The sequence below is a fragment of the Trachemys scripta genome, chromosome 2 (genome assembly GCF_013100865.1).
Source record: "Trachemys scripta elegans isolate TJP31775 chromosome 2, CAS_Tse_1.0, whole genome shotgun sequence".
In the NCBI taxonomy this organism is placed as follows: Eukaryota; Metazoa; Chordata; order Testudines; family Emydidae; genus Trachemys; species Trachemys scripta.
The window spans coordinates 64,119,820-64,142,833 of NC_048299.1; the positions used below are offsets into that span (position 1 = coordinate 64,119,820).

Genomic DNA, 23,014 nt, shown 5'->3' on the forward strand with positions numbered 1-23,014 from the left:
ATAATATTTAGCTTCAGCTTGAGCCTTGTAAGGACAAAGTTCTCTGTTCCACCCTTGGATGTTGTATGTATCACCATCTCTTACCGAGGTGAGGCTGGTGCAAAGAGATGGGACTTGAAGTGCTTGCTAAACAAAGGAAGACCCGAATTCATTCTGACTTCTTGTGTCAGACTTCCACAGTTGAGCACCTTCCTTATTTACTTACGTTACAGGAGCACTTAGGGTATGTCTACATTGCAATGAGACACCCGCAGCTGGCCCAGGCCAGCTAACTGGGGCTAAGGGGCTGTTTAATTGAGGTGTAGATGTTTGGGGGTCAGCTGCAGACCATGCTCTGGGACCCTCTCCCCTTGCAGATCCCTAGAGCCCGGTCTTTAGCCTGAACCTGAACGTCTAGACCACAATTAAACAGCCCCTTAGCTCGAGCCCCACAAATCTGAGTCAGCTGGCACAGGCTACCTGTGGGTTTTTAATTGCAGGGTAGACATAGCCTTAGAGGTTTCACCCAGACACCTTCCACCAAGAATGCCTTATTGAGGGCTTTCTTATGGGTACAAATAGTTTCAACTAATGTCCCTGAAAAGTGCTGAACTGGTGTTTCATGAACAGACCCATTTCACTGAAGTGTCTGAAATCAGAGTGGGAGAGGAAACCGACCGTTAATGGAAAAAAGTAGTGTAATAATTTAAATATAGGGAAATGAAAGATAGGGAAAGGAATATCCTTTGCCAGATGTTTACAAGCCAACAATTACATTCTTCTTATGGAACCAACAGTTTCCATGTTATCAGCTCTTTTTTGAACCAGAAAACTAAAATCAATGATAGACCCTGATTCAGAATGATCAGATAGTAGGGACTCATTTACTGGACGCACACAGTGAACAACTGAATAATTCATGAAAAACACAGTCTCACAATACTATGACACCTGTACACACTGTACTTTTCCTGTACGAAAAAATAAAAATTTAAAAATGCTTTCTGGGGATGTGAGAAAGGCAATGCCAGTCCTTGGTTTTTCTCCTTTTACCATCAAACTCTCAAGGAGCCCCTGTGGATAAAGATGATTTTGGCACCCGATTCTTCTCATAGACTCTGATCTCCAATTGAGAACTTCTCAGGCATGTTAGTTTACACTCACCCTCCTATTTCTAACCATTTACCCATGTCCTGTACCCAAAAGGGCAACTAGAGTGGAGGCCTGCACTACCTTCTCTGCTTCACAGAAAATAAAGAGCAGCTCCACTACTTAGGAAGAACAGAAAGCACCTACCATGAGTGCTTGCTAAAGTAGTTAGAGCCACACAGTAGTGTTGAGACAAGATGCCTCAATTGAGGCTTCTTCCTTCTTGGTTCAAAAAGGTGGAAATTCCTCTAGTGGAGTGGCCAGGAAGAGGTTTGTACAGAGGAGATCAGCTGTAGAATAAAGAATCTGGATTTAAAAAAGTGACAAGATATATCCACATGAGAAAAAGGAGCCATATTCTTGCCTGCAGATGGTTTAAAAAAAAAAAAAAAACAGTGAAGACAACCAAGGAGGATTGTGAGGATGGGAGAGAGCTGCACCCAACATGATGAGAAAGGAAGGGAATTTCTGAAATGATTTAGAGAAGAATGCAAATCTTCAAAGCTCTCTGCAGGAAATGTCAGAGGGCCTTTTTGGGACTCCTGGTATTCAGAGAAAAATCCCATAAGGAGAAAACCAGGAGAAAATCAAAACATGAGTGCCCACACGTGGAGATGAAGTGACAGAAACCAAACAGGCCACCTCCACTAAGCAAAGGTTAAAGGCTATCAAATGTAATGATTCAAAAGGGTCAGAACAGAGGACAACAAGGAGAGATTGAGGTTGTACAGACAAAATCAAATCTTAATTGGGAGGCCTTGTGGCCAGCAGGGAACGAAACTGAGAAGCCATCTATTTCAGATTTCTTGGTAAGGTGAAAGCTTTGTGGGGTTGGGATAGCCTGACTCTTCGATCTTGGAAACAGAAGCGTGGACAAGGAAGCGTAGCTCTGAAAGGAGCTTCCTTGTAGAAAGATAGGAGCCCAGTAGGCCTTCTGCTCTAATTTTTAGTCTGAGCTATGTGAAAAAACATAGGAACAATCTCTTGGTGTTCTTTATAGAGGAAATAGAAGGCAGGAGGAGAAAAAGGGCAACTGTAATGGCAGAGGGCTCCAGATTTGCCTCCATTTTCTTCTTCTCTAGGAGATCTTTGGCCACATGAGAAAAAGGAGCCATATTCTTGCCTGCAGGTGGTTTTAAAAAAAATCAGTGAAGACAACCAAGGATGATTGTGAGGCTGGGAGAAAGCTGCTTCTTAGCAAGGGAGGACAAGAGGTACACAAGATGGGAGCACTGTGCAAACTAGCCTTATGACAGACAGCTGGAGAGGGATGGAGAAATGGAGACACAGCTTATCTCTCTTGCCTCCTTTCTTTGGTGTGTACTCCATAGGGATTCTAGTAGCTGGTTGAAGCACAGGAAAAACACTCAGCCAGCAGGACCAACCTGCAGGGAGAGAGGAAACAACTGAGAAGCAGGGCCTGTCAAGAAGAGGAAGATTGTGTGCCAACATCTTTTCATACACAGATCATCTCTTTGCCTGAATAATAGCAGAAAGAGGGACAAGATGGGTGAGGTAATATATTTTATTAGTTAGAGAGACACAGATATAAAAACACTGCATATAGCAGAAAGAGGAGCACACGGTTTCTGCACATCACAGAACTTTGAATGATCAAATGTTGTCATGGAAATTAGTCCCCACTAAAGAAAAGATTTGTTGGGATATACTGGGAATCTAGAAATTACAGTCATGTATGATTCAAAAATTTATTCAGAAATTATTTAAGCATATTGGTCATAAGTCTCAGAATCATAACATATGTTAATCAACAAAAAAGTATGAAGAGTGAGCTTTTTCAGTCCACATCTTTATTAGCAGTACTAATGTACAAAAACTCCTTTGAAGAAAATAAAAGTGTCCTTGAGATGTTAGATTCTATACAGACAAAATGAATACCTGCATCTATAGCTCTCCCTAAAAGTAACTATTAAATCATTAAAATAAATTTAGAAAAATAGCCTGTAAAAAAAGTTAAAAAATACTCACCTTCATTTTATTTCATAGGTCACTGTTATACCATCTAATAAGATAATTAAAAACATGCAAGCAGCTGGTACTGCGGCTAAACAGATTAATGTAATAGTCTGTAGTCACATGTGCTGGCAAGGGGTTCACCTCTTTGGCGAGGAGGGGGTCAGCTGCCCTTGGGAAGTAGAGAAAGACAATATTTCTACTTTCCAGTGGCACTGTATTACAGATAGTGAGGTTAGAGTTCAGCTTAAATTGTTGGCCAAGTGAACAATTTGCACACCTAGCAAAGGCTTCCATTGTGGTGGTATAACACACATTTAATGGAAATAACAAGTTCTTCCAAAATAATCAAATTCAGTTTTTATTAATGATAAGAGCACTCAAATACTGAAAAACCCACAAACAATCCCCATGATTTAAATGTTACCATTAGTGAACTTCAAGCTTTCAATGATATTTTACAAAGATAGACTATTTAAACACATTTTACTCTACTAATGTTTCTTTTCAAGCACACACAGAATAATCTGAATCAGAAGCTGAAGATCAACTAACAAATTCTCTACCACCTAACCAGGATGTATCCATAAACTTCCCAGAATATTTAGAAAGGTCCCAGTCACACATACTTCCTGTTTCCACTGCTTAATTAGCTAGGAGAAAACACCCACTTATCTAAATGTAAGGAGAATTAACTACATACGCTATAACAAATGCAAACAAGATCCACACACCCTAAAAAGATACAGACTATGTATAAAATATTTTAAGTAACAAATATTAAGGCAGCACCATCAGTATAGCTGTAGTTAAAAATTAGACATACGAACCTTTAATTGATGATGAATATTACCTCCATGCTAAAACTTTTAAACCTTTTATTTTCAAATTTTGTTTAAAACAACATGTTCTTGGGATTAATTATACAACAGGGAAAAATGTTAGTAGTGCACTTTCAAACGTTCTAAAGCACCTGTAACTACCTATCTGTTTTTCCTAAATCAAACTCGAATGCAACTGCTGTTGATACTTAAAAGAAACATATTTTTTAAATGTACAAGGAAATTTGTTTCTTCCAAGGAAAACTTTCAGTTGCACTTAGTGCACATCAGCTAACTGCACATATGACACTTGCATTGACCCAAAAGACTACTGCCTGTTAGAGACTTTGTTAATGGGTTACTGACCTAAGTATGGTGCACTGTAATAGAACGGTCAGGAGCTGCTATAGTCTATCAAATTTGTAATTTACTCAAGTAAATAATTTTACTCAAAATAATATTCATTTAAAAATGTTCTCTGATGGAATTACATCCTTGAAGGATACTTGGCCAGCACGGAAACAGATTAGTAAACAAATAACATGTATGCATCCGAAGAAGTGGGCTGTAGTCCACGAAAGCTTATGCTCTAATAAATTTGTTAGTCTCTAAGGTGCCACAAGTACTCCTGTTCTTCTTTTTGCAAATAACATGTATGTACAGGTAAGATCTTTACCACCATTATGTTTCAATGTAGTTTAAAGAGACATGGGTGAAGTGATATCTTTTATTAGACCAAATTCTGTTGGTGAGAGACAGCAGCTTTCAAGCTCTGTGTAAGCTCAAGAGCTTTTCTCTCTCACCAACAGAAGTTGGTACAATAAAAGATATTACTTCACTCATCTTGTCTCTCTAATATCCTGGGACCAACACCACTACAACAACACTGCACAAAATCAATATAGTTTAACATTCATGTTCTCTTGCTCATCAAGTTTTTGTCTGTACACCTTAACAGCTCTGTGCTGCACGTTATCAATGCTACATTCAAACCTATCAGCAAATTTACAGTCAGTCTTGTTATATGGTTGGAGCCACTTGCCACTGAGCAGAAAACATTCATTTCACAACTTAAATACTGTAATGCTACTTAATAACAATGCTGATTTGCCAACTATTCAAAGCCAAAGTTTTTTTTTAATATACTGTATTACCTTGCTTTATCATCTTGCCTCTAATTATAATAATAAATTAATACTCTGACACTGCAATAAATATTTGTTAACTTCAGTGGTAGTTTTATAAAGTTGTGTTGGAAACATCTCTTTCAGAATGCACTACCATTCAGTAGCGGTGTGACCAAGATACTATTATATTTACTCCTAGAGCTGGGGGAGAACGAAGGACAACTTTGTGCTCCCCGATTCCCCAGCATAACTTAGAGCAATGCCAGGGCTGCTCTGTTACATTGACTTGTAACAGCCCCAAAGACCTGACAGGACAGCCAGGTACTGACAAGATGCAGTGTGTGTTATAGGTAGGCCCCTCCCTCCCTTGGTTCACCCTCTACACCCCTAGGCTGGAAGGGGGTGACACAGCGCAGCCTTTACCCAAGCAAAGAATTCTTAACACAGGAGGAATCCCTTGCTGTCCCTTTAGCGCAGCTTTATGGCATCCTCATGGCTCAAGCAGTGCAAAGGGGCCTTAGTGTGGGCCAGAATCTTGCCTGTAGGACTGGACTCAGATTGCAATTCCTTTGTGCGGAAAGCTTTACTTTATGGGCCCCATCCCGCAAAGTGCAGGGTACTCAACTCCCAAATGAAACAGACTCTCCTTTCATGTTATAATCTGGCAGTTGAGATCAGCTGAGGTGCTTGAGATAACAGCTTCCACACTTAAATAAGAAGATAATGGCAGCATGTTCTCAGTCAAAAGCCCCCAACTTCTGAGTTCACTCTCCTTGCTGATCCTTCAGGATGACCTTCAGGGATTGCTGCAAGGTCTATCCATTTACATAGGTTTTTGTTTTTGTTTTGCCTGAGAGGTTTAAAGATCTTTTTTGGGGTGGAGATTTTGAACCCTTTAGTTAACATTGGCTAAGTTTGTTAATAATTATTTCTGTTATTCATTTTGATATTTTGTATTTGTTCAGAGAATCTCATTAGCACATTGTATAAATAAATCTGAAAGACTCTGATGATTAGCATGGCTTTACTTACTGCACATTTAAGAATCAGATTTCATTATGCAGACATATAATTTAAACTCTACTTGTACCAAAACTATGGATTTTCCCAAACATGGATGGTTCTCAAATGTTAATTTAATAGTGGAACTGGCTCTTTGTTTATATAAAGTCTGAAATAACACTTCTACCACTTTTATCCATTATCTAAGTTATCAACTAACACAGGAAGCAGCACTTGAATTTTTCTTCCTATTAGCTTTCTCTGTTTTAAAGTACAAACATCCTCAAACATTTATTCAAGCAAGATTCAAAGTTCTGATGACAACGCTAACAAAAAAGTTAACTTAGTATTCTATTTTCCTTAAATGGTATTTCTAGTATTTATTACTAATTGAGATGCAATAGTGTCATGATTGCAGATGATAAATCAAAATTAGATATTACCAAACAACGTTTAATTCTCTTGTGAATTACAATTTAAGTGCTAGCAGGCTCCCATGTGATCAGTAGATTCAGTGACTTTGCAGATCACAAAGATGATCCTGGTGAATTAAATATTGTATTAGCACATATTGAGCTTAAGTGACACACTTAGAGGTGAAAGACTTTAGTATCATCACTTGAAAAACACACTTCATGGACAAGTGAGCCTTTTGTTGTTGAAATGTTTAACTAGCTTGCTCCCTTTAACAAGATATGCGCCACAAATCAATCTGTTTTTTCAAGCATTCACTAATTCATCAGAAAAGAGATATCAAATCAATCTATTGAAAAAGCATGCTTCAGTTTAAGTTGTATAATATTCTCAAATAATCTCAGACTGCTCTTTGGTTTTAAGTAGGTGATGATTCCCATTCTAGTCAAACAAAATTTTTTTAAAAAATACCAAACAAGTACCTACCTGTAAGAAATAAATGTTCCATCAGAGTCTAAGGCATGATGTGTTCTTCCATTCTCATGGGATCCTCCTAACAAACAAAAATGAAAGAAGCAGACCTTAGTCTTGAGACAAGGATATACATTGCTGCATTCAATATCAGTGTAAGGGCATATGTAAGTGATCTTAATCTATTTGGCAAATGCATTTCATGGCTAAGAAATAGACAACTTTACCTGGATAGGTCTCATCCTTCCACCTTAAAGAATATTATTGATTGTAACTAGAGAGGACCTCAAGTCTCAAACTTCAGTTCTGGATACGAATTTTCCCAAACCTCAAAGGTGTTTGTATCTGGGGTTTTGAGTTTAACAACTAGAGACAAGCCTAAAGGAATAAGATGTTTTTAAAAGATAATGCCTAATAAAAATGGATGAAAAAGAAATATGTTTTCCCTATCTGAAACATTTGTAATTAAGTGAATAGTAAAATGAAGTCTTCTTTCCACAGAAGGCGGCCAGGGCGGTTAAAGTTTCCCTCACATTGCCTCAGTAACATGCCTCCAAGCAAGACAGACTACTTACAAAAGGGAGAGGGTAGTCCACCATCAATACCCCTCAATCTTTGATCTTTTCCCATCAAGACTGAGTTATGATGCTTATTCAAATAAAACACTTGTGCAAGAGGTATGGCCATATGGCCCAGTAAATAGAATTCCGCACTGGGACTCAGGAGCCTTGGAGTCTACTCCTGGCTCTGCCACCTAGCTGCTGTGTGACCTTGGGCAAGTTACTTCACTTCCCTCTGCTTCCATTTTTTCATCTGTAATGGAGGCATAATTATACCAACTGGCTTTGTAAAGCTCTCTGAGATCTCGGAATGAAAAGCCAAGAGCTAGGCACTACTATTACTAACTCATTTCATATAAGCCAATGACAAGTCAAATGAAAACTATTTTTCAGTAACTCATGCCCTAGGATAAAATAAAACTTATAACCAAGGCATCAAAGATAGTCTTTCTGAGCAATCCAGTCCCTCATCCCTCGACATGCTGGCATTTTATTTAAGAGTCAAAATGTGATACTGTACAAGGCTAGTTGTTGAAAAGGAATGGGATTTGATCTTAAACAGTTTCTACTACCAGTTCAGAATTCTGGAATAAAGAGTTGCTGCCCCTTTGATACTTTCCTACCTATTGAAGAAATACCTGTGAACTCTTTAGTTCTCACATCTTTGGTAAGTATATTTAACACAAAAGAAAAGAAACTGCTCTATGTATATATTATAAAGTCATAACTATTTTTTCTTAAACCTTGCACTAAGTAGGGAAGGGTTTTGAGGCTGTCAGTTTCAGAATCAGAGATAAAAGTGATTTCACTTAGGAAATCAGATCGTGCATTCCCCAGTTGCAAAAGCTGCTTACCCTTGCCAGAATGAAGACACATCTTCCTGCTGACAAGTTTGCACTCTGCTTAAAATTTTATTTTTAATTGAAGATGAATTTTTGTTAATAAACATCTTTATTTTCAGTTGTAAAACAATTCTAAGTTTAGTTTATATAAAACACTTGTTTATTACTATTAACAATGCAGTGTTTTATTCTTAGAGACAAGGAGAACGTAACAGACAAGTATTTGCTTACATTATAAGCCTGTAAATTCCTATAGCATGACTTTCAAATACCACATTACATTCGGTTTTAGCATATTTAAAGCTTAATAATTTAATGATTTATACAATTTTAATTTGTACTTTCAAACCACTCTGAACAATCTGAGGTGCCACTGGAGATCATAACAGTGGTCCTGGTTAAGTCAAATAATAATTATAGAGCTTTCACTTTAAAGATGAGATTATTTTTAATTATTGAGTGAAGTACTTGAGGTACCATACTTATATAATTACACTACTCATTAAAAGGTTATTGAAAGCTGAAATGTAATTTTAGTGACAGCTACCTATTTTTCTTTGTACATTTTATAGATGACAGATAAGTCAAGAATACTAGTTTACTCAAAATTCCTTGCAGCTGTACCTGATATAGAAAATTTAAGCTGTGCTTATTTTGAAACTTTAAAAAAAAAATCTTATCTTAAAGATTATTTTGCTATATATAGAGGAAAAAAAATTCTGTTCACAGAGATGAGAGGAAGAAAATAGCGATAAACAGATATTTTTCTTCTGTTTAATGTCAGCAAATTCTGGTTTTACAATGTACTTTCTTTTCAAGCCCTATCCCTGAAAAAACAGAACACATCTGCAAGGCAGTGTCAGCTATTTTATTAGAAGACTGTTTTGTTTAACAAAATGAACACCCAGCGACAACACAAATATGGAAGACTGATTTTAGTCAAAATGTCTTTGCTGTGTAATGCAAACAAAAAAATTACTTAACAGATTGCAGATCTCGAATATAAAGGGGTAATCAACATACAATAAGCATTATACTATGCATTAAAACTATATATAATGCCACAAAAGACCCCTTTGCTTCTTTGCAACACTAAGGTTCACAACTCTTCAAACATCAAACCCCATCAGATTATTTTACTCCATTGGTATATATTCAATATCAAGCTGATTCACGTAAAATTATTCTAATAATTAAGGGATGCTGACACTTGACAGCATAGAGTTTTTGGCCTCATAAAATATTAAGCCATTGACTCATCCTCAGTATTTTCATCCCTTCCACATGATGCTTCAAATTCAACTTATTCCTCCATTTTTCCAAAGGCCATTATCTTGTACAAATTAATCTTTTCTTTCTCACAATGAAAACTAAACAGAAGAGTAAATTTGTTTCATTAACAATATTAAAGCTAAGATTTCTGAGTTCGCTGCATAGGGAAAAAGCAATAAAGTTTTGAAGAGGGAAAAAACTGCTTTGTTCCTTCAATCCCCTAGTTGAAATTAATTATAGCAAATGTTTATGAAAACATCTGTTCCATGCAGTTATAAATTCTTAATTTTAGCATGGGCGATTCTAGGCTTCCTATTATTTTGAAAGAACGGTCTGATAATTGAAAGGTTTACAAAAGAACAGGCGATTGGATTTTCTACAGCACGATATATGTAGTTTGCGATGTCCTGAGGATCTCTGCGGCAAAGAAAAACAACACAAAATACAAAAAGACTAGCTAAAACAGACACAAATCAGAAAAATCTTCAACTGGTCTAACTTGACTGAAGGTGAAAAAATAAAAATAAAACGAGACTGATGAACACCACAAATTAAGCCTGCACTACATAACCTAAGTCTATACAAAGTAAAATGTAATAGGTATATTGATTTCTATCTTATGCATTTAATAAAGGAGTAAGAACAGAGTACACTTGACATTACCTATTCGTGTCAACAGAGGGTGCTAGAGGGTTTAAGATGATTCAGTAGCTGCTCCACTTCTGAAGCTCAATTGTTTGTATAACATCCTAGGCTCCGATGCTCTCTTGGACTTTTTACATAACACCCTTGCAACTACAGTGTTAAATTCAATTTACACCAAATAAGCTTTTAAAATGATTAAATGGAGCAAGCTTGAAGCAGTGTACAGAAACTGAAAATAATGCCTTCAGCTAAAGAATTAAGTGCACTGCACTTCTGATATTTATAAAATAATTATTAGGCTAGAAAGTTGAAGAACATTTCACTCTGAGAAAGTTGTTGAAGTTGTCTGAAATAAAAATGATGCAACTTTTTGGTGAGCACGTTAGAGCAATCTTTTACATTCAAACCTTTTCCCCCCCTTGTATCTGAAGTAATTTAGGATCATTGACAGATGCATATGCATGCATTGCTTTGTAAAGATCTTTTGGTAGCATTTTAAATATTAATACTGTGCCAAAACAATCTTTGCCATAAATGAAAAAGATAATATTCTGGTAATGAGTGAACAGTTAAAAATTGTGCACCATGCTCACCAATGGTCAAGAACTCTTGCACTAGATGAAGTGTGTAATTTGTTAATCTTGCAAATTAACAAAGATGAGAGAAATTACCCTGAACATTGATATAGCTTTTGCACATTCCTAGAAAGATATATTTTCCATATATATATTTGAGTTTTCAGCAAAGCGGACACTGGAGCAAGATATTCTACAGTACCCACGCATAGACTAGTTTTGCAACAGTGGAGGATGGTGACATCTGAAAGTGGGTAGGCAAAACTGACACATAAAGGTGCAGAATGAGAGCCTGTTTATAGCAGTAGGGAAAGATAGCATATCTGGTGAACAATATGGTAGGAAAATCTATCCTGAGAAGCTTCCACTGTTTTGCAGTTACTTATAAAAGAAAACATTTTGTACGGGCAAGAATAACCAGGACTGCAAAAAAACCAAGGATATATAATCCTGATCTGTCTTTTGGATTTCTACTTTGCTAGACTAAACTGGCATTTTGCAATGACGTATGCATACAAAAGCATAGCAAAATGTAGGTGCATAATAGATTACTATGTTTTCTTTAAGCAAAAAAAAAAAATCTGTTTTAAATAGTTTAACCAAGAATTACATGCACAAATTTTCATATGCAAAATACAAAGATTTGAATGCCCAAAGTGCATTTGTGAAGGCAAAAACATGGCTAGTAAATGTACACAAAATAAAATAGGGGTGCATGAAATTGGGATAAAATTTAAGTGGAGTCTTCTGAAAATTTGACCCTTTGTCTCTCCAAGTTCATAATTATTCTACTCAAAGAATTTCAGTAGCACCATATTATAAAAAAGTTTTATCCTATTTTTGACTTTGTAACATCTTCCACGCTACCTCTTCTGCCTGAAACAGACCCCACTTTCAGGGTGCTTTGCAATCAGACTGTGCTGTGGTAGGAGGAGAAGAGGACAAGGAAAGGAGAAACAGTCAGAAGGAAGGAGTAGCAGATAAAAACAGATCAACCAAAGAGGGTAGGGGGGAAGAAGCGGTTTTCAATTATTCCCTCTCTTGTAGTTTCCACAACACTTTGTGGCTCTCTGACCTCTTTAAAACTCACTTCCAATTTTAAAAAAGTTTGGAGTTTTATTTTTGTAAATAGAAAAAGGATTTAAAGTAACAACTACAGATCCACAAACTCCTGGGGGCAACCATGGCCAGATTTATGTGGGACGGAGATGGTGTTCAAATATACCACTTAAGTTTAAAATTTAAATTAAATTCAACAAAAAATATTTTCAGAGAAGAGAGCGAGATTTATTATCTTTTAGCTACTCTTGTCTTTTATTTATCTACTAAGATAACCCTCCACTCCCAAAATTGAATTTTAAGTTTTTTTTTAAAAATATGTAAAATCATGAACCATATTCTAATGGAAAATAAGCCCTCCATGATGTGCCTGGGAAGGATTCTCAGATCGTAGGTGTGCACCAATACTATATTAATGAACATGTAGTTGTGACATAGTGTAAATCCTTTACAGGAAGAATGGGCCAAATTCAATGATGACGTTAACAGTGGTGTAACTGGTCAATGTATAGCTAGCTGTAAACAGAAAGTAATGTAATATGCACCAATTCAGCATTTTGTGGGAGCCGCACAGCACTGGCCAGCAGACATGCATACCTCTTCCAGTAAAAGTTTAGTCTGGGTATGCCAGGGTTTAATTTGGTACCAGGAGTCCTGTGATTGCTGTTAACAGAAGATGAAATTAGATTATAGTGAATACCCTTTATCTCACCCCTTCTGGCCACACTGATTTTCTTGATCCTCTTCTGTTTCATGCATTGAACATCACATTGGTGCCAGTTATACTTACTGCTGTCAATCATTTACAACATGTAACTTAAACTAGTGTTTAGATCACCAATTAATTTGACTCAAACACTTCAGTAAGATTTAGCTCCATTTACTCCATGCTGCATTCAGCCCAGCATCAAGTGGACTGTCTGCAACCAATAAATAATGGCCACCTCTAAACCTCAAGAGAGTCCTTAGAGATCATAAAATGAGTATTTAGTGAAATAAAGAGGTTGTAGTAGTCTATTACAGCTATGGACAAGGCCATGAATAATCATACTTTTACAGAAAGAAAAATCTTAGAATCGGTCTGGAACTATTGCTATAAATTGCTATAACATGATGTACAAAATCTTGAGTGACTTACTGCTTGCATCCAGAATGTTGCAGCTAATTTTAATTTAAAATATAAACAGCCTGAAAGGTCTGTGAACAGTAAATTGCAATAATCCAGCTGAGATGTAATAAATAGGAGCTAATGACTCAGCATCCCCCTGAGACAACACTGGTCATACAGCTTTGCTTAGTTTTAGACATGCACAATCAGGGTATAAAAGGTGGTCTCTGGAGACCTTTTACTTTGATAATAGCAAAAACATACCACCACTTCCTTTTAAATCTCAGGGTTACTATGGTTCTTTAATGTACCCAATGTTTCTTCAACTGCACTCAATTTACGACTACAAACTGTAAAATACAAGGATATGTAATCATTGTATTTTAGAAAAATAAAACCTAGTTAAATGTTGTTTTCATTTGCAAACTGACCAAAAGGAATAATTGCTTCATGCCCCATGATTCTAATAAAGTTGGAGCCAAAAGGTTGACGATTGGATAGGACAGGCAGTTTTCTGCCTTCTTGATACTTTGCCAGACTTAGAAATTGCTATTAAATACTTAGAACAAAAGTCTTATTGGCTAAGACAACTGAACACTTTTTACAGGAGACTAAACCTAGCACGCTGGCAACTAAAATTGGCTTGGAAACAATGGGCCAGATTTTGAATCAAGTTGTATATCTTTGTAAATCTGGAGTAAGAACTGAGCTACTTTGATTTACACCAACATAAGTTGAAGGAGAATCTGGCCTACTAAAGTTATGTAATGCTTCTCCTATACCAATGGAATGCTACTCCTATACTAAAATTATGGTTCTCACAATATACCTATTATTTATATAAGAAGATTCCCAGACTGTCACTCTGTCTGTGTGTCATTCTGAAGCCTAGAATGTAGGTTTAGTCAGTGTGAAACAAGGAAACAGCTATAAGCATGGTTGAATGCTCTTTTTGTTTAGAATATCATCTGGTTCGGTCATCTCTGGGATTTGTGATCTGTACTGTCTACTTTTTAAGTTCTCAGCCATTTTGACTTTATGAATTACTCCTGTGTGACAGCAGTGCTCAAAAGGTGTGAGGTCATAGATGGCACAGCCAAACAAAGGACTGGTGTCCCAACAGATGCAACAGCAGAGGAATTTTGTACCAAGGCATAAAGTCTAATGAACATGTAGACTGAGCTCCACGTAACTGAAGTAGAGGTACCCCTTAAAGCAATGCCATAGATGTTGCTTGCACTCTTGTGGAGCTCTTACCCCATGAGGAGGGGGGAGAGTAGACAGATGACAGCAGAGCAAATTACAGCCCAAAATCCATTTTGAGATTCTTCGAGAGAATATAGCCTGAACTCTGACCCTTTCCACAATGGCAACAAATAGCCTAGGGGATTTGCAGATTGTTTTCATTCTCTGCAGGTAAAAGGCTAAGGCTCACTGAATGTCAGAGGAACAGAGCTCCATTTCTTCTGAGGATGAGAGAGGTTTTGGGAAAACCACAGGTAAGTGGATAGACTGGTTCAGGTGAAACAGTACTTTGGGGGTGAATTTAGGGTGCACATGTAATGAAACATTGTTCTTATGGAATATAGTGTAAGGAGGATCCACCATCAACGCCCCGAGCTCACCAACCTTTCTGGCTGAGGTAATGGCTACCAGGAATGTGACCTGCACAAGATTCAAGTCCCATTGAGAAGTAGGCTTTTTTATAGGCAGAAAGGTTTGAATTAGGCCTCTCCAGAATCTGCTAGTCAGAGGGTGTGAGAAGATCAAGCAGCTCTGTGAAGGTGGATGGTATGCATGGATTGTACATCTCAAGGAACTGATGGAAAAAAACCTGCTCTGTTAACGGAAATAATATAGTCCAGAATAAAAGGTATACCTGGGGCTTCTGGAGAAATATGTCCGATATGCCCAGAGAAAGAAATGCTTCCACCTGGCAAGTAACAATTCCTAGTGGAATCCTTCCTACTTTTAAAAAGGACATTCCGTACAGCTTCAGAACATGATTGCTCTAAAGATGATACTTCTTCAAAAGCTAGGCTCTGAGATGAAGCAGCTGGGGGTTGAGATGCCTGATCTTGCCATTCCCCTGAGTCAGGAGATCAGGAAATGTAGGAATAATGATAGGTGCCTGAGATGACATGTGTAGGATGTTTGGGAATCAAAACTGTCTGGACCAATTGGGGGCAATGACAAAAACTCATGCCCTGTCCTGCCGAATCTTGAGCAAAACTCAAGGCAGAATTGGTAGTAGAGGAAGGCATAGTTCAGAAGATCTGACCATGGTAGAAGTAGAGCATCATCCTGTGAGTGGCGACCAAGGCTTCCCTAGGACAGCAAATGTTGCACTTACTATTTGCTTGGGAGGCAAACAGATCCTTGGGAGAGTTCCCCCATGGAGGGAAAATATTGTTTACCATAAAGTTGAGAGGCTCCCACTCATGATCATCTGCACAGTGTTTACTGAGAGAGTCTGCTAGAAAATTCTGGGAGGTTTCCTTAGAGGTAGAATACTGGCCGAGTAATCTGGTTGCCGACGCATCAGTTCCATAGACTGACCGCTTCTGCATGCAGCAGGATGGCTCTCGCTCCTCTCTGTTAGTTGATGTAAAAGATGGTTGTCTGAAATTATTGGGGCATGGTGACCTTGAACAACAGGAGAAATGTTTCACAAGCCCTTCAAACTGCTCCTAGCACTAGAACAATGATGTGCATCCTGGATTCTTGAGATGTTCAGGTGTCTTGTGCTGTACAGTTGACCATGTGAGGTCCCCAACCTAACAGGGATGTGTCGGTAATAATCGTCCTGTCTGGTGAGGAGGCGAGGAAAGGAATGCAGACACAATTCTGATGGGAATTCTTCCACCATGCTAGGGATGATATCACTTCGGTGGGAACAGTTACTATGTTGCTCATGGACTGTCAGTTTGGTGAGTACACAGCTTGAATCCATGCTGCTTGGCAACAAAGGTGGAGTCTTGCAAAAGGCAACATAACCTAGGAGACACAGACAGATCTTGACAGGCACTCTGGGGCTGGTTATGATCTGGTCAGTGATAATGTTCATAGCCTAAGACCTGTCTCTTGGCAAGTAAGCCTTTGAAGTGATGAATTTAGGCACACCCTGACGAAGTCCAAACTATACAGAGGGATAAGACCTGATTTGTTGGCGTTTACGCTGACCATCAGAAACGAGAGAAGTTGCAGCATTGTAGATGTTGGTGCCTTGGCCTCCTGGTGTGACGTGGCGACAAGGAGCCAATCACTGAGGTAGGGGAAGAGAAAGTGTCGGTGAGTGGAAAGAATGTCCAAGTGAAAGAAGGCATCCTTCATGTCGAAAACTGTAAACCACATGTCTTTTTCTAGATGCCAATGTTACCATGTGAAACCTGAGTTTGTAAATAAAGCCACTGAGATAGCAGAGGTCGAGAATGGGTTTCAACTACCTTTCTTTTCAGGCACTAGGAAATATGTTGAATAAAACCTCTCCCCCGGTACTCAAGAGGAACCCACTCTAAGAGAGATTCCACTTCTTGTTTGAGAACGTTCTTGAGAGTGACCCCCAAAAGGGGGGGTGGGGAAAGGGGATTTTTAAGGGGTAGGGATGCAAATTCTCATATAGCCAGAATGGATGATGCTGAGCGCACACTTGTCTATTTGTGTTGCACTCCAGGTGTTGAAAAAGTGCTAGAAAACCCCCAAAGTGTGTTGGACTCCGTGATTTACAGCTCTTCAGCTCCTATCAAAAATGTTTAGCCAAGGGCTGGGATTGGAATGAGGAATATGCTGCAGAAGGTGTGGAGAAGCAGATCTTTTGAGCTATCTGCTTCTTACAAGGTGGCTCGAAGTCTCTGGTGGAAGTACTGTTGAGCCATCGGTCAAGGCTTGTACTGTTGCTGGTGGAATTTTCTCTTCAGGGCACATGTATATATTTCTAGGAAGTGGAGGGAAGCCCTGGAGTCCTTTAAAGTGTGTAAGGACTCATCTGTCTTCTGATCGAACAGAAGAGTCTCACTGAAGCAAGCTCCTCAATGGTGTTCTGGATCTCTCTGGGAAAACCAAGCATGAGGCCATGACCATAACAGTGACAGCAGCCATTACACTCGAAAATGCATCAGATACATCTACTGCTGATTGGATAGTGATCCTCGCAACATTTTAGCTCTCTCTATGAGAGTCTGGAAACATGATCTGTCCTCTGGGAGACTGTGGGAGACTGTCAGTAAAGTCAGAGAATTTCCAATAGATCAGGAAGCCATGCTTATCCAGTAGTGCTTGGTAGCTGACTATCCTGAACAGGAGGCTAGGTTAAGATGTTTCCCCTCTTTATCAGTCAGAATAGTTCAGGGGGGTTGCTGCCTATATCTCTCTGACATGACTTGGACCATTCAGAAGCAGGAACAGGGTGGAAGAACTGAAATTCTATTCCCTTGGTTGGGACAAGTGGGGTCAAGGATGACTGTTAACACTATTAAATACAAATGCACAAGAGACAGAAGATAACAAATATTTGTGAAATCAAGAGCAGCATGTGTAAAACAAACAAAAAAAACATGTTGGCATTCTATTACAAATCTATTATGTGACTGATTTTAAAAGGAACTTGATAGTCTGATTGCATCTAGGCAGAATTTAAAGAATGCATTGCCATTGTCATACTCAAGAAGGTAAGACACAAACCAACTGCCCGGTTAAAAAGGAAACTGACGGAAACTTTTATTAAGACAACAAAATCATGTTAACTTAATACCAGTATCTGGCAGCCAGCCCCATGCATTAAACATTAATGGCCAAGAAGAAAGCACCAATCCCAACCTGTCTCGTATACCTGAGATTCCCAGGCCCTTTAGAGTACCCCTGGTCTCAACTGACTTCATCTATATTGAGGAAGCCCACCCTGGAAAACGCATACAACGATCCACACCACCTGGCTACCCAACCCCTCTATGCCCTTACAAACTGATGCAGGAAAATCCTGGCCTCTTTGGATATACTCAGCATCAGAAGACCTGACTCTGAGTGACCAACCGATGCAGTTACTAGACCAGTACCAAGAGGAGGTACAGGAGACTACATTTTAAACGTAAAATTATAAAACAGCATTGGAACACAATTAACCTCTTTCCATATAAGTGGAACAAAAAATGTTAACTGAACATTAAAAGCAATTGTTGGATTAGGTATTCAACATTTCACTGGAAAGAATCTCCCATAATCCAAAAGGAAAACATTACTTTTGAGTAGAACTTATTTTTACAAATCCTTTAGGATTATCAGGTGTCCGGTTTTCGACTAGAACACCTGGTCGAAAAGGGACCTTGGCAGCTCCAGTCAGCACTGCTGACTGGGCCGTTAAAAATCCAGTCAGCGGTGCTGCAGAGCTAAGGCAGGGTTGTCCCTATCAGACCGGGCTCCATGCTGCTCCCCAGAAATGGCGAGCAGGTCTGGCTCCTAGGCAGGGGGGCCACAGGGCTCCTAAGCGGGGGGCCACAGGGTTCCACACACTGCCCCCGCCCCAAGCACTGGCTCCACAGTTCCATTGGCCAGGAACTGCGGTCAATGGGAGCTGCAGGGGTAGTGCCTGCAGGCAAGAGCAGCGTGCAGACCCACCTGCCATGCCTCTGCCTAGGAGCCAGACCTGCTTGCTGTTTTTGGGGCGCAGCGTGGAGCCAGGACTGGTAGGGACTAGCCTGCCTTAGTCCCTGCACTGTGCTGCTGACCGGGAGCTGCCGGAGGTAAGCCCGCACCCAAACCCGACCCCCAATCCCCTGCCCCAGCCCTGAGCCCCCCGCCGCACCTCAAGCCCCTCATCCCTGGCCGCACCCCAGAGCCTGCAACCCCAGATGGAACCCTCACCCCCTCCCGCACCTCAACCCCCTGCTCCAGCCCAGAACCCCCTCCCACACCCTGAACCCCTCTGCTCTACCCCACAGCCTGGAGCCTGCATCTCCAATTAGAGCCCCCCGTCCCCGGACCCCAGCCTAGTGAAAGTGAGTGAGGGTGGGGGAGAACGAGCTACCGAGGGAGGGGGAATGTAGTGAGCGGGGGACAGGACCTTGGAGAAAGGGCAGGGAAAGGGGCATGGCCCCGGGGGGGAGAAAGGGAGCTAGGGTGTTCATTTTTCTGCTATTAGAAAATTGGCAACCCTAAATCCAATCATCCATTTTGCCAGCTCAAAGGCAAATACATTCTCCAAATGAACATGAGCTAGGCAAATGGGAAGAATAGGCGTACATATATTAGTAGTATACTTTAGAATTACATAAGTTGAAATCCTATAGGAACATAGATGGAATCTGTCAACGTGTGCATTTAGCAGGACACTGAATAGTCATTTACCAAAGAAGTCAAAGACTCTGTGGGGAATCATGAGCACCAACAAGGAACGTATCCTTATTTACTCACAAATTGGGAAAGGAGACAGGAGACAGAAGTATACATAGAGGTATAAACCCCAACAAGTGGCTGATGTCAGATCTCCACTACTACCTACTGGAGGACAATGACTTGTGTGAATCCTTACTAATATTTTACAATGGAAATAACGATGCCCATACAGAGTATTTTGATATGTTAGAAATATGACTGTTTTAAAATGTAAATTAGATAATTATGACTAGATTTTTTTTTGCAAACAATTATATTTCAAGTTATCTAAAAAGGAGGATGATTTAGTTTATATAGTAATAGGAGACAACAAGGAACATTTAGTAGTAGTCAATTTTTTCTGGTTGGTCTAACTCTGTAAGGAGAATATGTAACATCCCTTTTGCCAAAATGAAATCATCCAAGGGGCAGAAAGAAAATACCATTGGGCCTCTGATGGGGTACCTAATCTGACCCCTTTCCAAAATCCTCAGTAAGCCATAAATCTCTGAATTATGTATGACACAGGAATAATGAGAACAGTACTGTATTTTTGTACTTAAACATGAGAGCATAATGTAATCTGGCAAGTGATGGAGCAAAGAATGGGTATGTATCCTAATGTGTATACTATTAGTTACAGTAGGTCATAGGACACAGTGAGTAATGTAGAGCCTGTGTGTTTGCACAAGTTCTCTTTCTGCTCTTAATAGAATGACAGTGAATGAAGAACTTACAGCATGTGAATACTAGGGTAACAAACAAAATTTCCCACATAATTAGCAAAACAGATCTATCCGTAAATTAATTTCGCCATTTTCCTTTTCAACAAAATTTTCACATCACCCAATAGCTACCCCTAAAATACAAACCTTAGTTATCTGGAGAACACAGAATTTGTTACCTGGTCCATAAGATAGATTGCTCACATGATTAGAAAAAAAGGCTTAATGGAAAAAAAAAATCAATTATTCCACTTGGGAACATACATTCGGCCAACAAAAAAACCTACTGTAAATAAGTGGAGACTGATTATTTCATAAATACAGCCCTGAAGGTTGTATGTTTACTGAAAGAATATAGATGTTGCACCAAATGTAGATATTCTGTTTGAGTAGAAACTTTAATTGCTTTCAAAATACAATATCCTTCCATCTCAAACTGTAGCTTACTTCAATATCTGAGTGAAGTCCTTTTCCTTTTATGGCAACATGTAACCAATTACCTAACAAAATGTTTACATTAATCATAATGACTCTATATTTTAGTTTTTAATACCACTAATTTTATTTTTACTTAGAATTGAACTCCCTGAGGCATTCTTTCATGCCAACTGTTAATTTCGATCAGTGATAAAGTTCCCTTAAGCTTCTTTTAACATCTACTGGACATGACCTCATAAAATTTAATGCCATTCATTAACCCCAAGCACTTAACTTAACACAGTAATGTCAGGCATCTGACTTTTCAGTGCATGAGAAATCCAAGGGGGAATTGTTTGAGGGATAAATTACATATGATTTGAGTTGCATAAAGTAAGGCAACAAGCAGCACTAACGGGTGAATCAAGGCTATTTTACAAAAATGCAAGATTCTTATGAATCCTGTTATCAGTTACACAAACAAAATAATGCAACCAAGTGACATTATGAGCTTGTTAAGAGGTAAGAAATTCAAAGTTAAGGCTGAACCCCACATTTTTAAACACTTCCTCCTGTGCCTAGGTTTACACCACTTCTGGGACATATTGTTTTCATCCTTTCTTTTAAAGCTTTTATCAGGGAATGAGACTGCAAGTTTTAGTAAGCACTCAAATCAGGTTTGTCAGGAGAAAGAAACTACACTTCACAATGTGAGCACTCACTTCAGTCTGACTGGTCAGTCTCCTAGAAACACCTAATTTGCATTGGACATGCTCAGAGACCTGTACATCCAATAGTCACACCCACACTACAGAAATGAACTATGATACTGAGAAACTGAACAACATTATCAGTTGTTGATGGTTTCAGCTTAACTAACGACTTGACTAGGCAGAGTTAAATGCACATTAGCTCATGTATTCCTAGTTCAGGTTTGTTAGTATCACACACTGATATTAGTGAAACGGGACAGGTGAACTGAACACATATCAACAAATGTTATTTACAAATATTCAGCTGCCTGCACATGGCCAATATTTTTGCTGAATTTGAAGACTGATTATTTTACTCATCGAAAGTAGTCTTTATGTTTGATACAGATCAGATATTGGTCCTTTTTACAATTCTTTACTATCCATCCACTTTGTTTGGAGGAGGTAGAGAGAAAAGTGGTTTGGTTACAGACAAGGTCAAATTGCAAATGTCACACTCAAAAATCTGGTATCTTTTGTTAACCATCCATGAATTTAAATTCCTGATACTAAGCCAGAAAAAAAATCTAAATTCTCACAGCAGACAATCAACTATAAGGCATTTCAATTGGAAACACAATATGTATGCAAAGACAGAGGCCGTGTGGAGGATGCCTAGAAAATTTCATAGCACTTCTGTTCAGTCCTTGACTTGGTTGTTGCTAGTGGACAACTGATGGGTTCCGCATTCAGCATTTCTCCAACAAACTTGTTAACCAGAAGCAAGATGATGTGTATTTTGTCCACCAAGAGCATTCACAATTTTGTGAGGTATAGAACTAAGGCACCCCCCGACTCTCAATGTGAATAAATACCTTTGGTAAAGTGGACTGAAGCAGGAGATGCTCTTTCAGGGAAACTAGGGCCAATACCATGGATGGCTTTGTACATTAAGATAATTTTGATTTGGACTCTGATAAATGGGGAGCCAGATCAGCTGCTGCGTTTTGTACCACCTAGAACTTTTCCTAAGTATGTGGCTTCATTCCTATATGTAATAAATTCCAATAATCCAACCTGAAGGTAACAAAAGTGAAAATAATTGTGGTCAGGTCTGAATCTAATACATTGAGACTCAATCTTATAGCCACTCTCAGATGTAAGATGATGTTTTTTGCAATCATATTTTTTGGCTATCCAATAGCACTGAGGAATACAAAAAGACATCAACTGCCGAAGACCAATGGTCTAAGTAGTAAGGGATATAACAGAAGTAAGGTTGTGGGGTTTTTTTGTTTGTTTGTTTGTTTGTTTTAAAGTGCTGCCCTTGTCCTACCAATATCACCCGAGCCTCGCATAGGTTCAGCTTTAGCTAGCTGCTCTTCATGCAAGTAGTGATTTTGGCTAGGTGATGAGAAACCTTGGAGATGGTGCTGTTTATATTTGACATAAGATGCAGAGCTAGGAGTTGTCTGCACACTCCTGTCAATTCAGACTATATTTCATCAGCTGTCCAATGGCTTCACGTATATTGGATAGTATGTGGAGAGGACTCTAGCAATAGAGGAACGGTCTGTAATGACCCTTTGGCTTTTCTATCTCAGAGGAATACCTGGACCATTTCAGGCATTTCCATTAGCCATAAAGTCTCTTGAGCTAGGTTAAGACTATTTGGTGATCAACTGTATCAGATGCTCAACAGAAATCCAGGAAGATAGCATGCACTTCCATTGCCTATGAACAGAAGGTGGTCATCTACATGCCCTGGCATGAAGCCTGACCAGAAGGGATCCAGAATACTAGTAGCTAACAAGCA

General features: G+C 39.0%; 1 protein-coding gene across 2 annotated transcripts in view; it reads right to left on the reverse strand.

Moving 5' to 3' along the window:
• TBC1D5 (TBC1 domain family member 5) overlaps window positions 1-23,014 on the reverse strand; it is a 474,884-nt gene that overhangs the window by 236,213 nt on the left and 215,657 nt on the right. For both annotated transcript variants that reach the window (XM_034760748.1, XM_034760747.1), the window contains exon 4: window positions 6,953-7,019. In XM_034760748.1, the coding sequence (XP_034616639.1) occupies window positions 6,953-7,019 (67 nt within the window). The remainder of the gene's footprint in view (window positions 1-6,952; window positions 7,020-23,014) is intronic.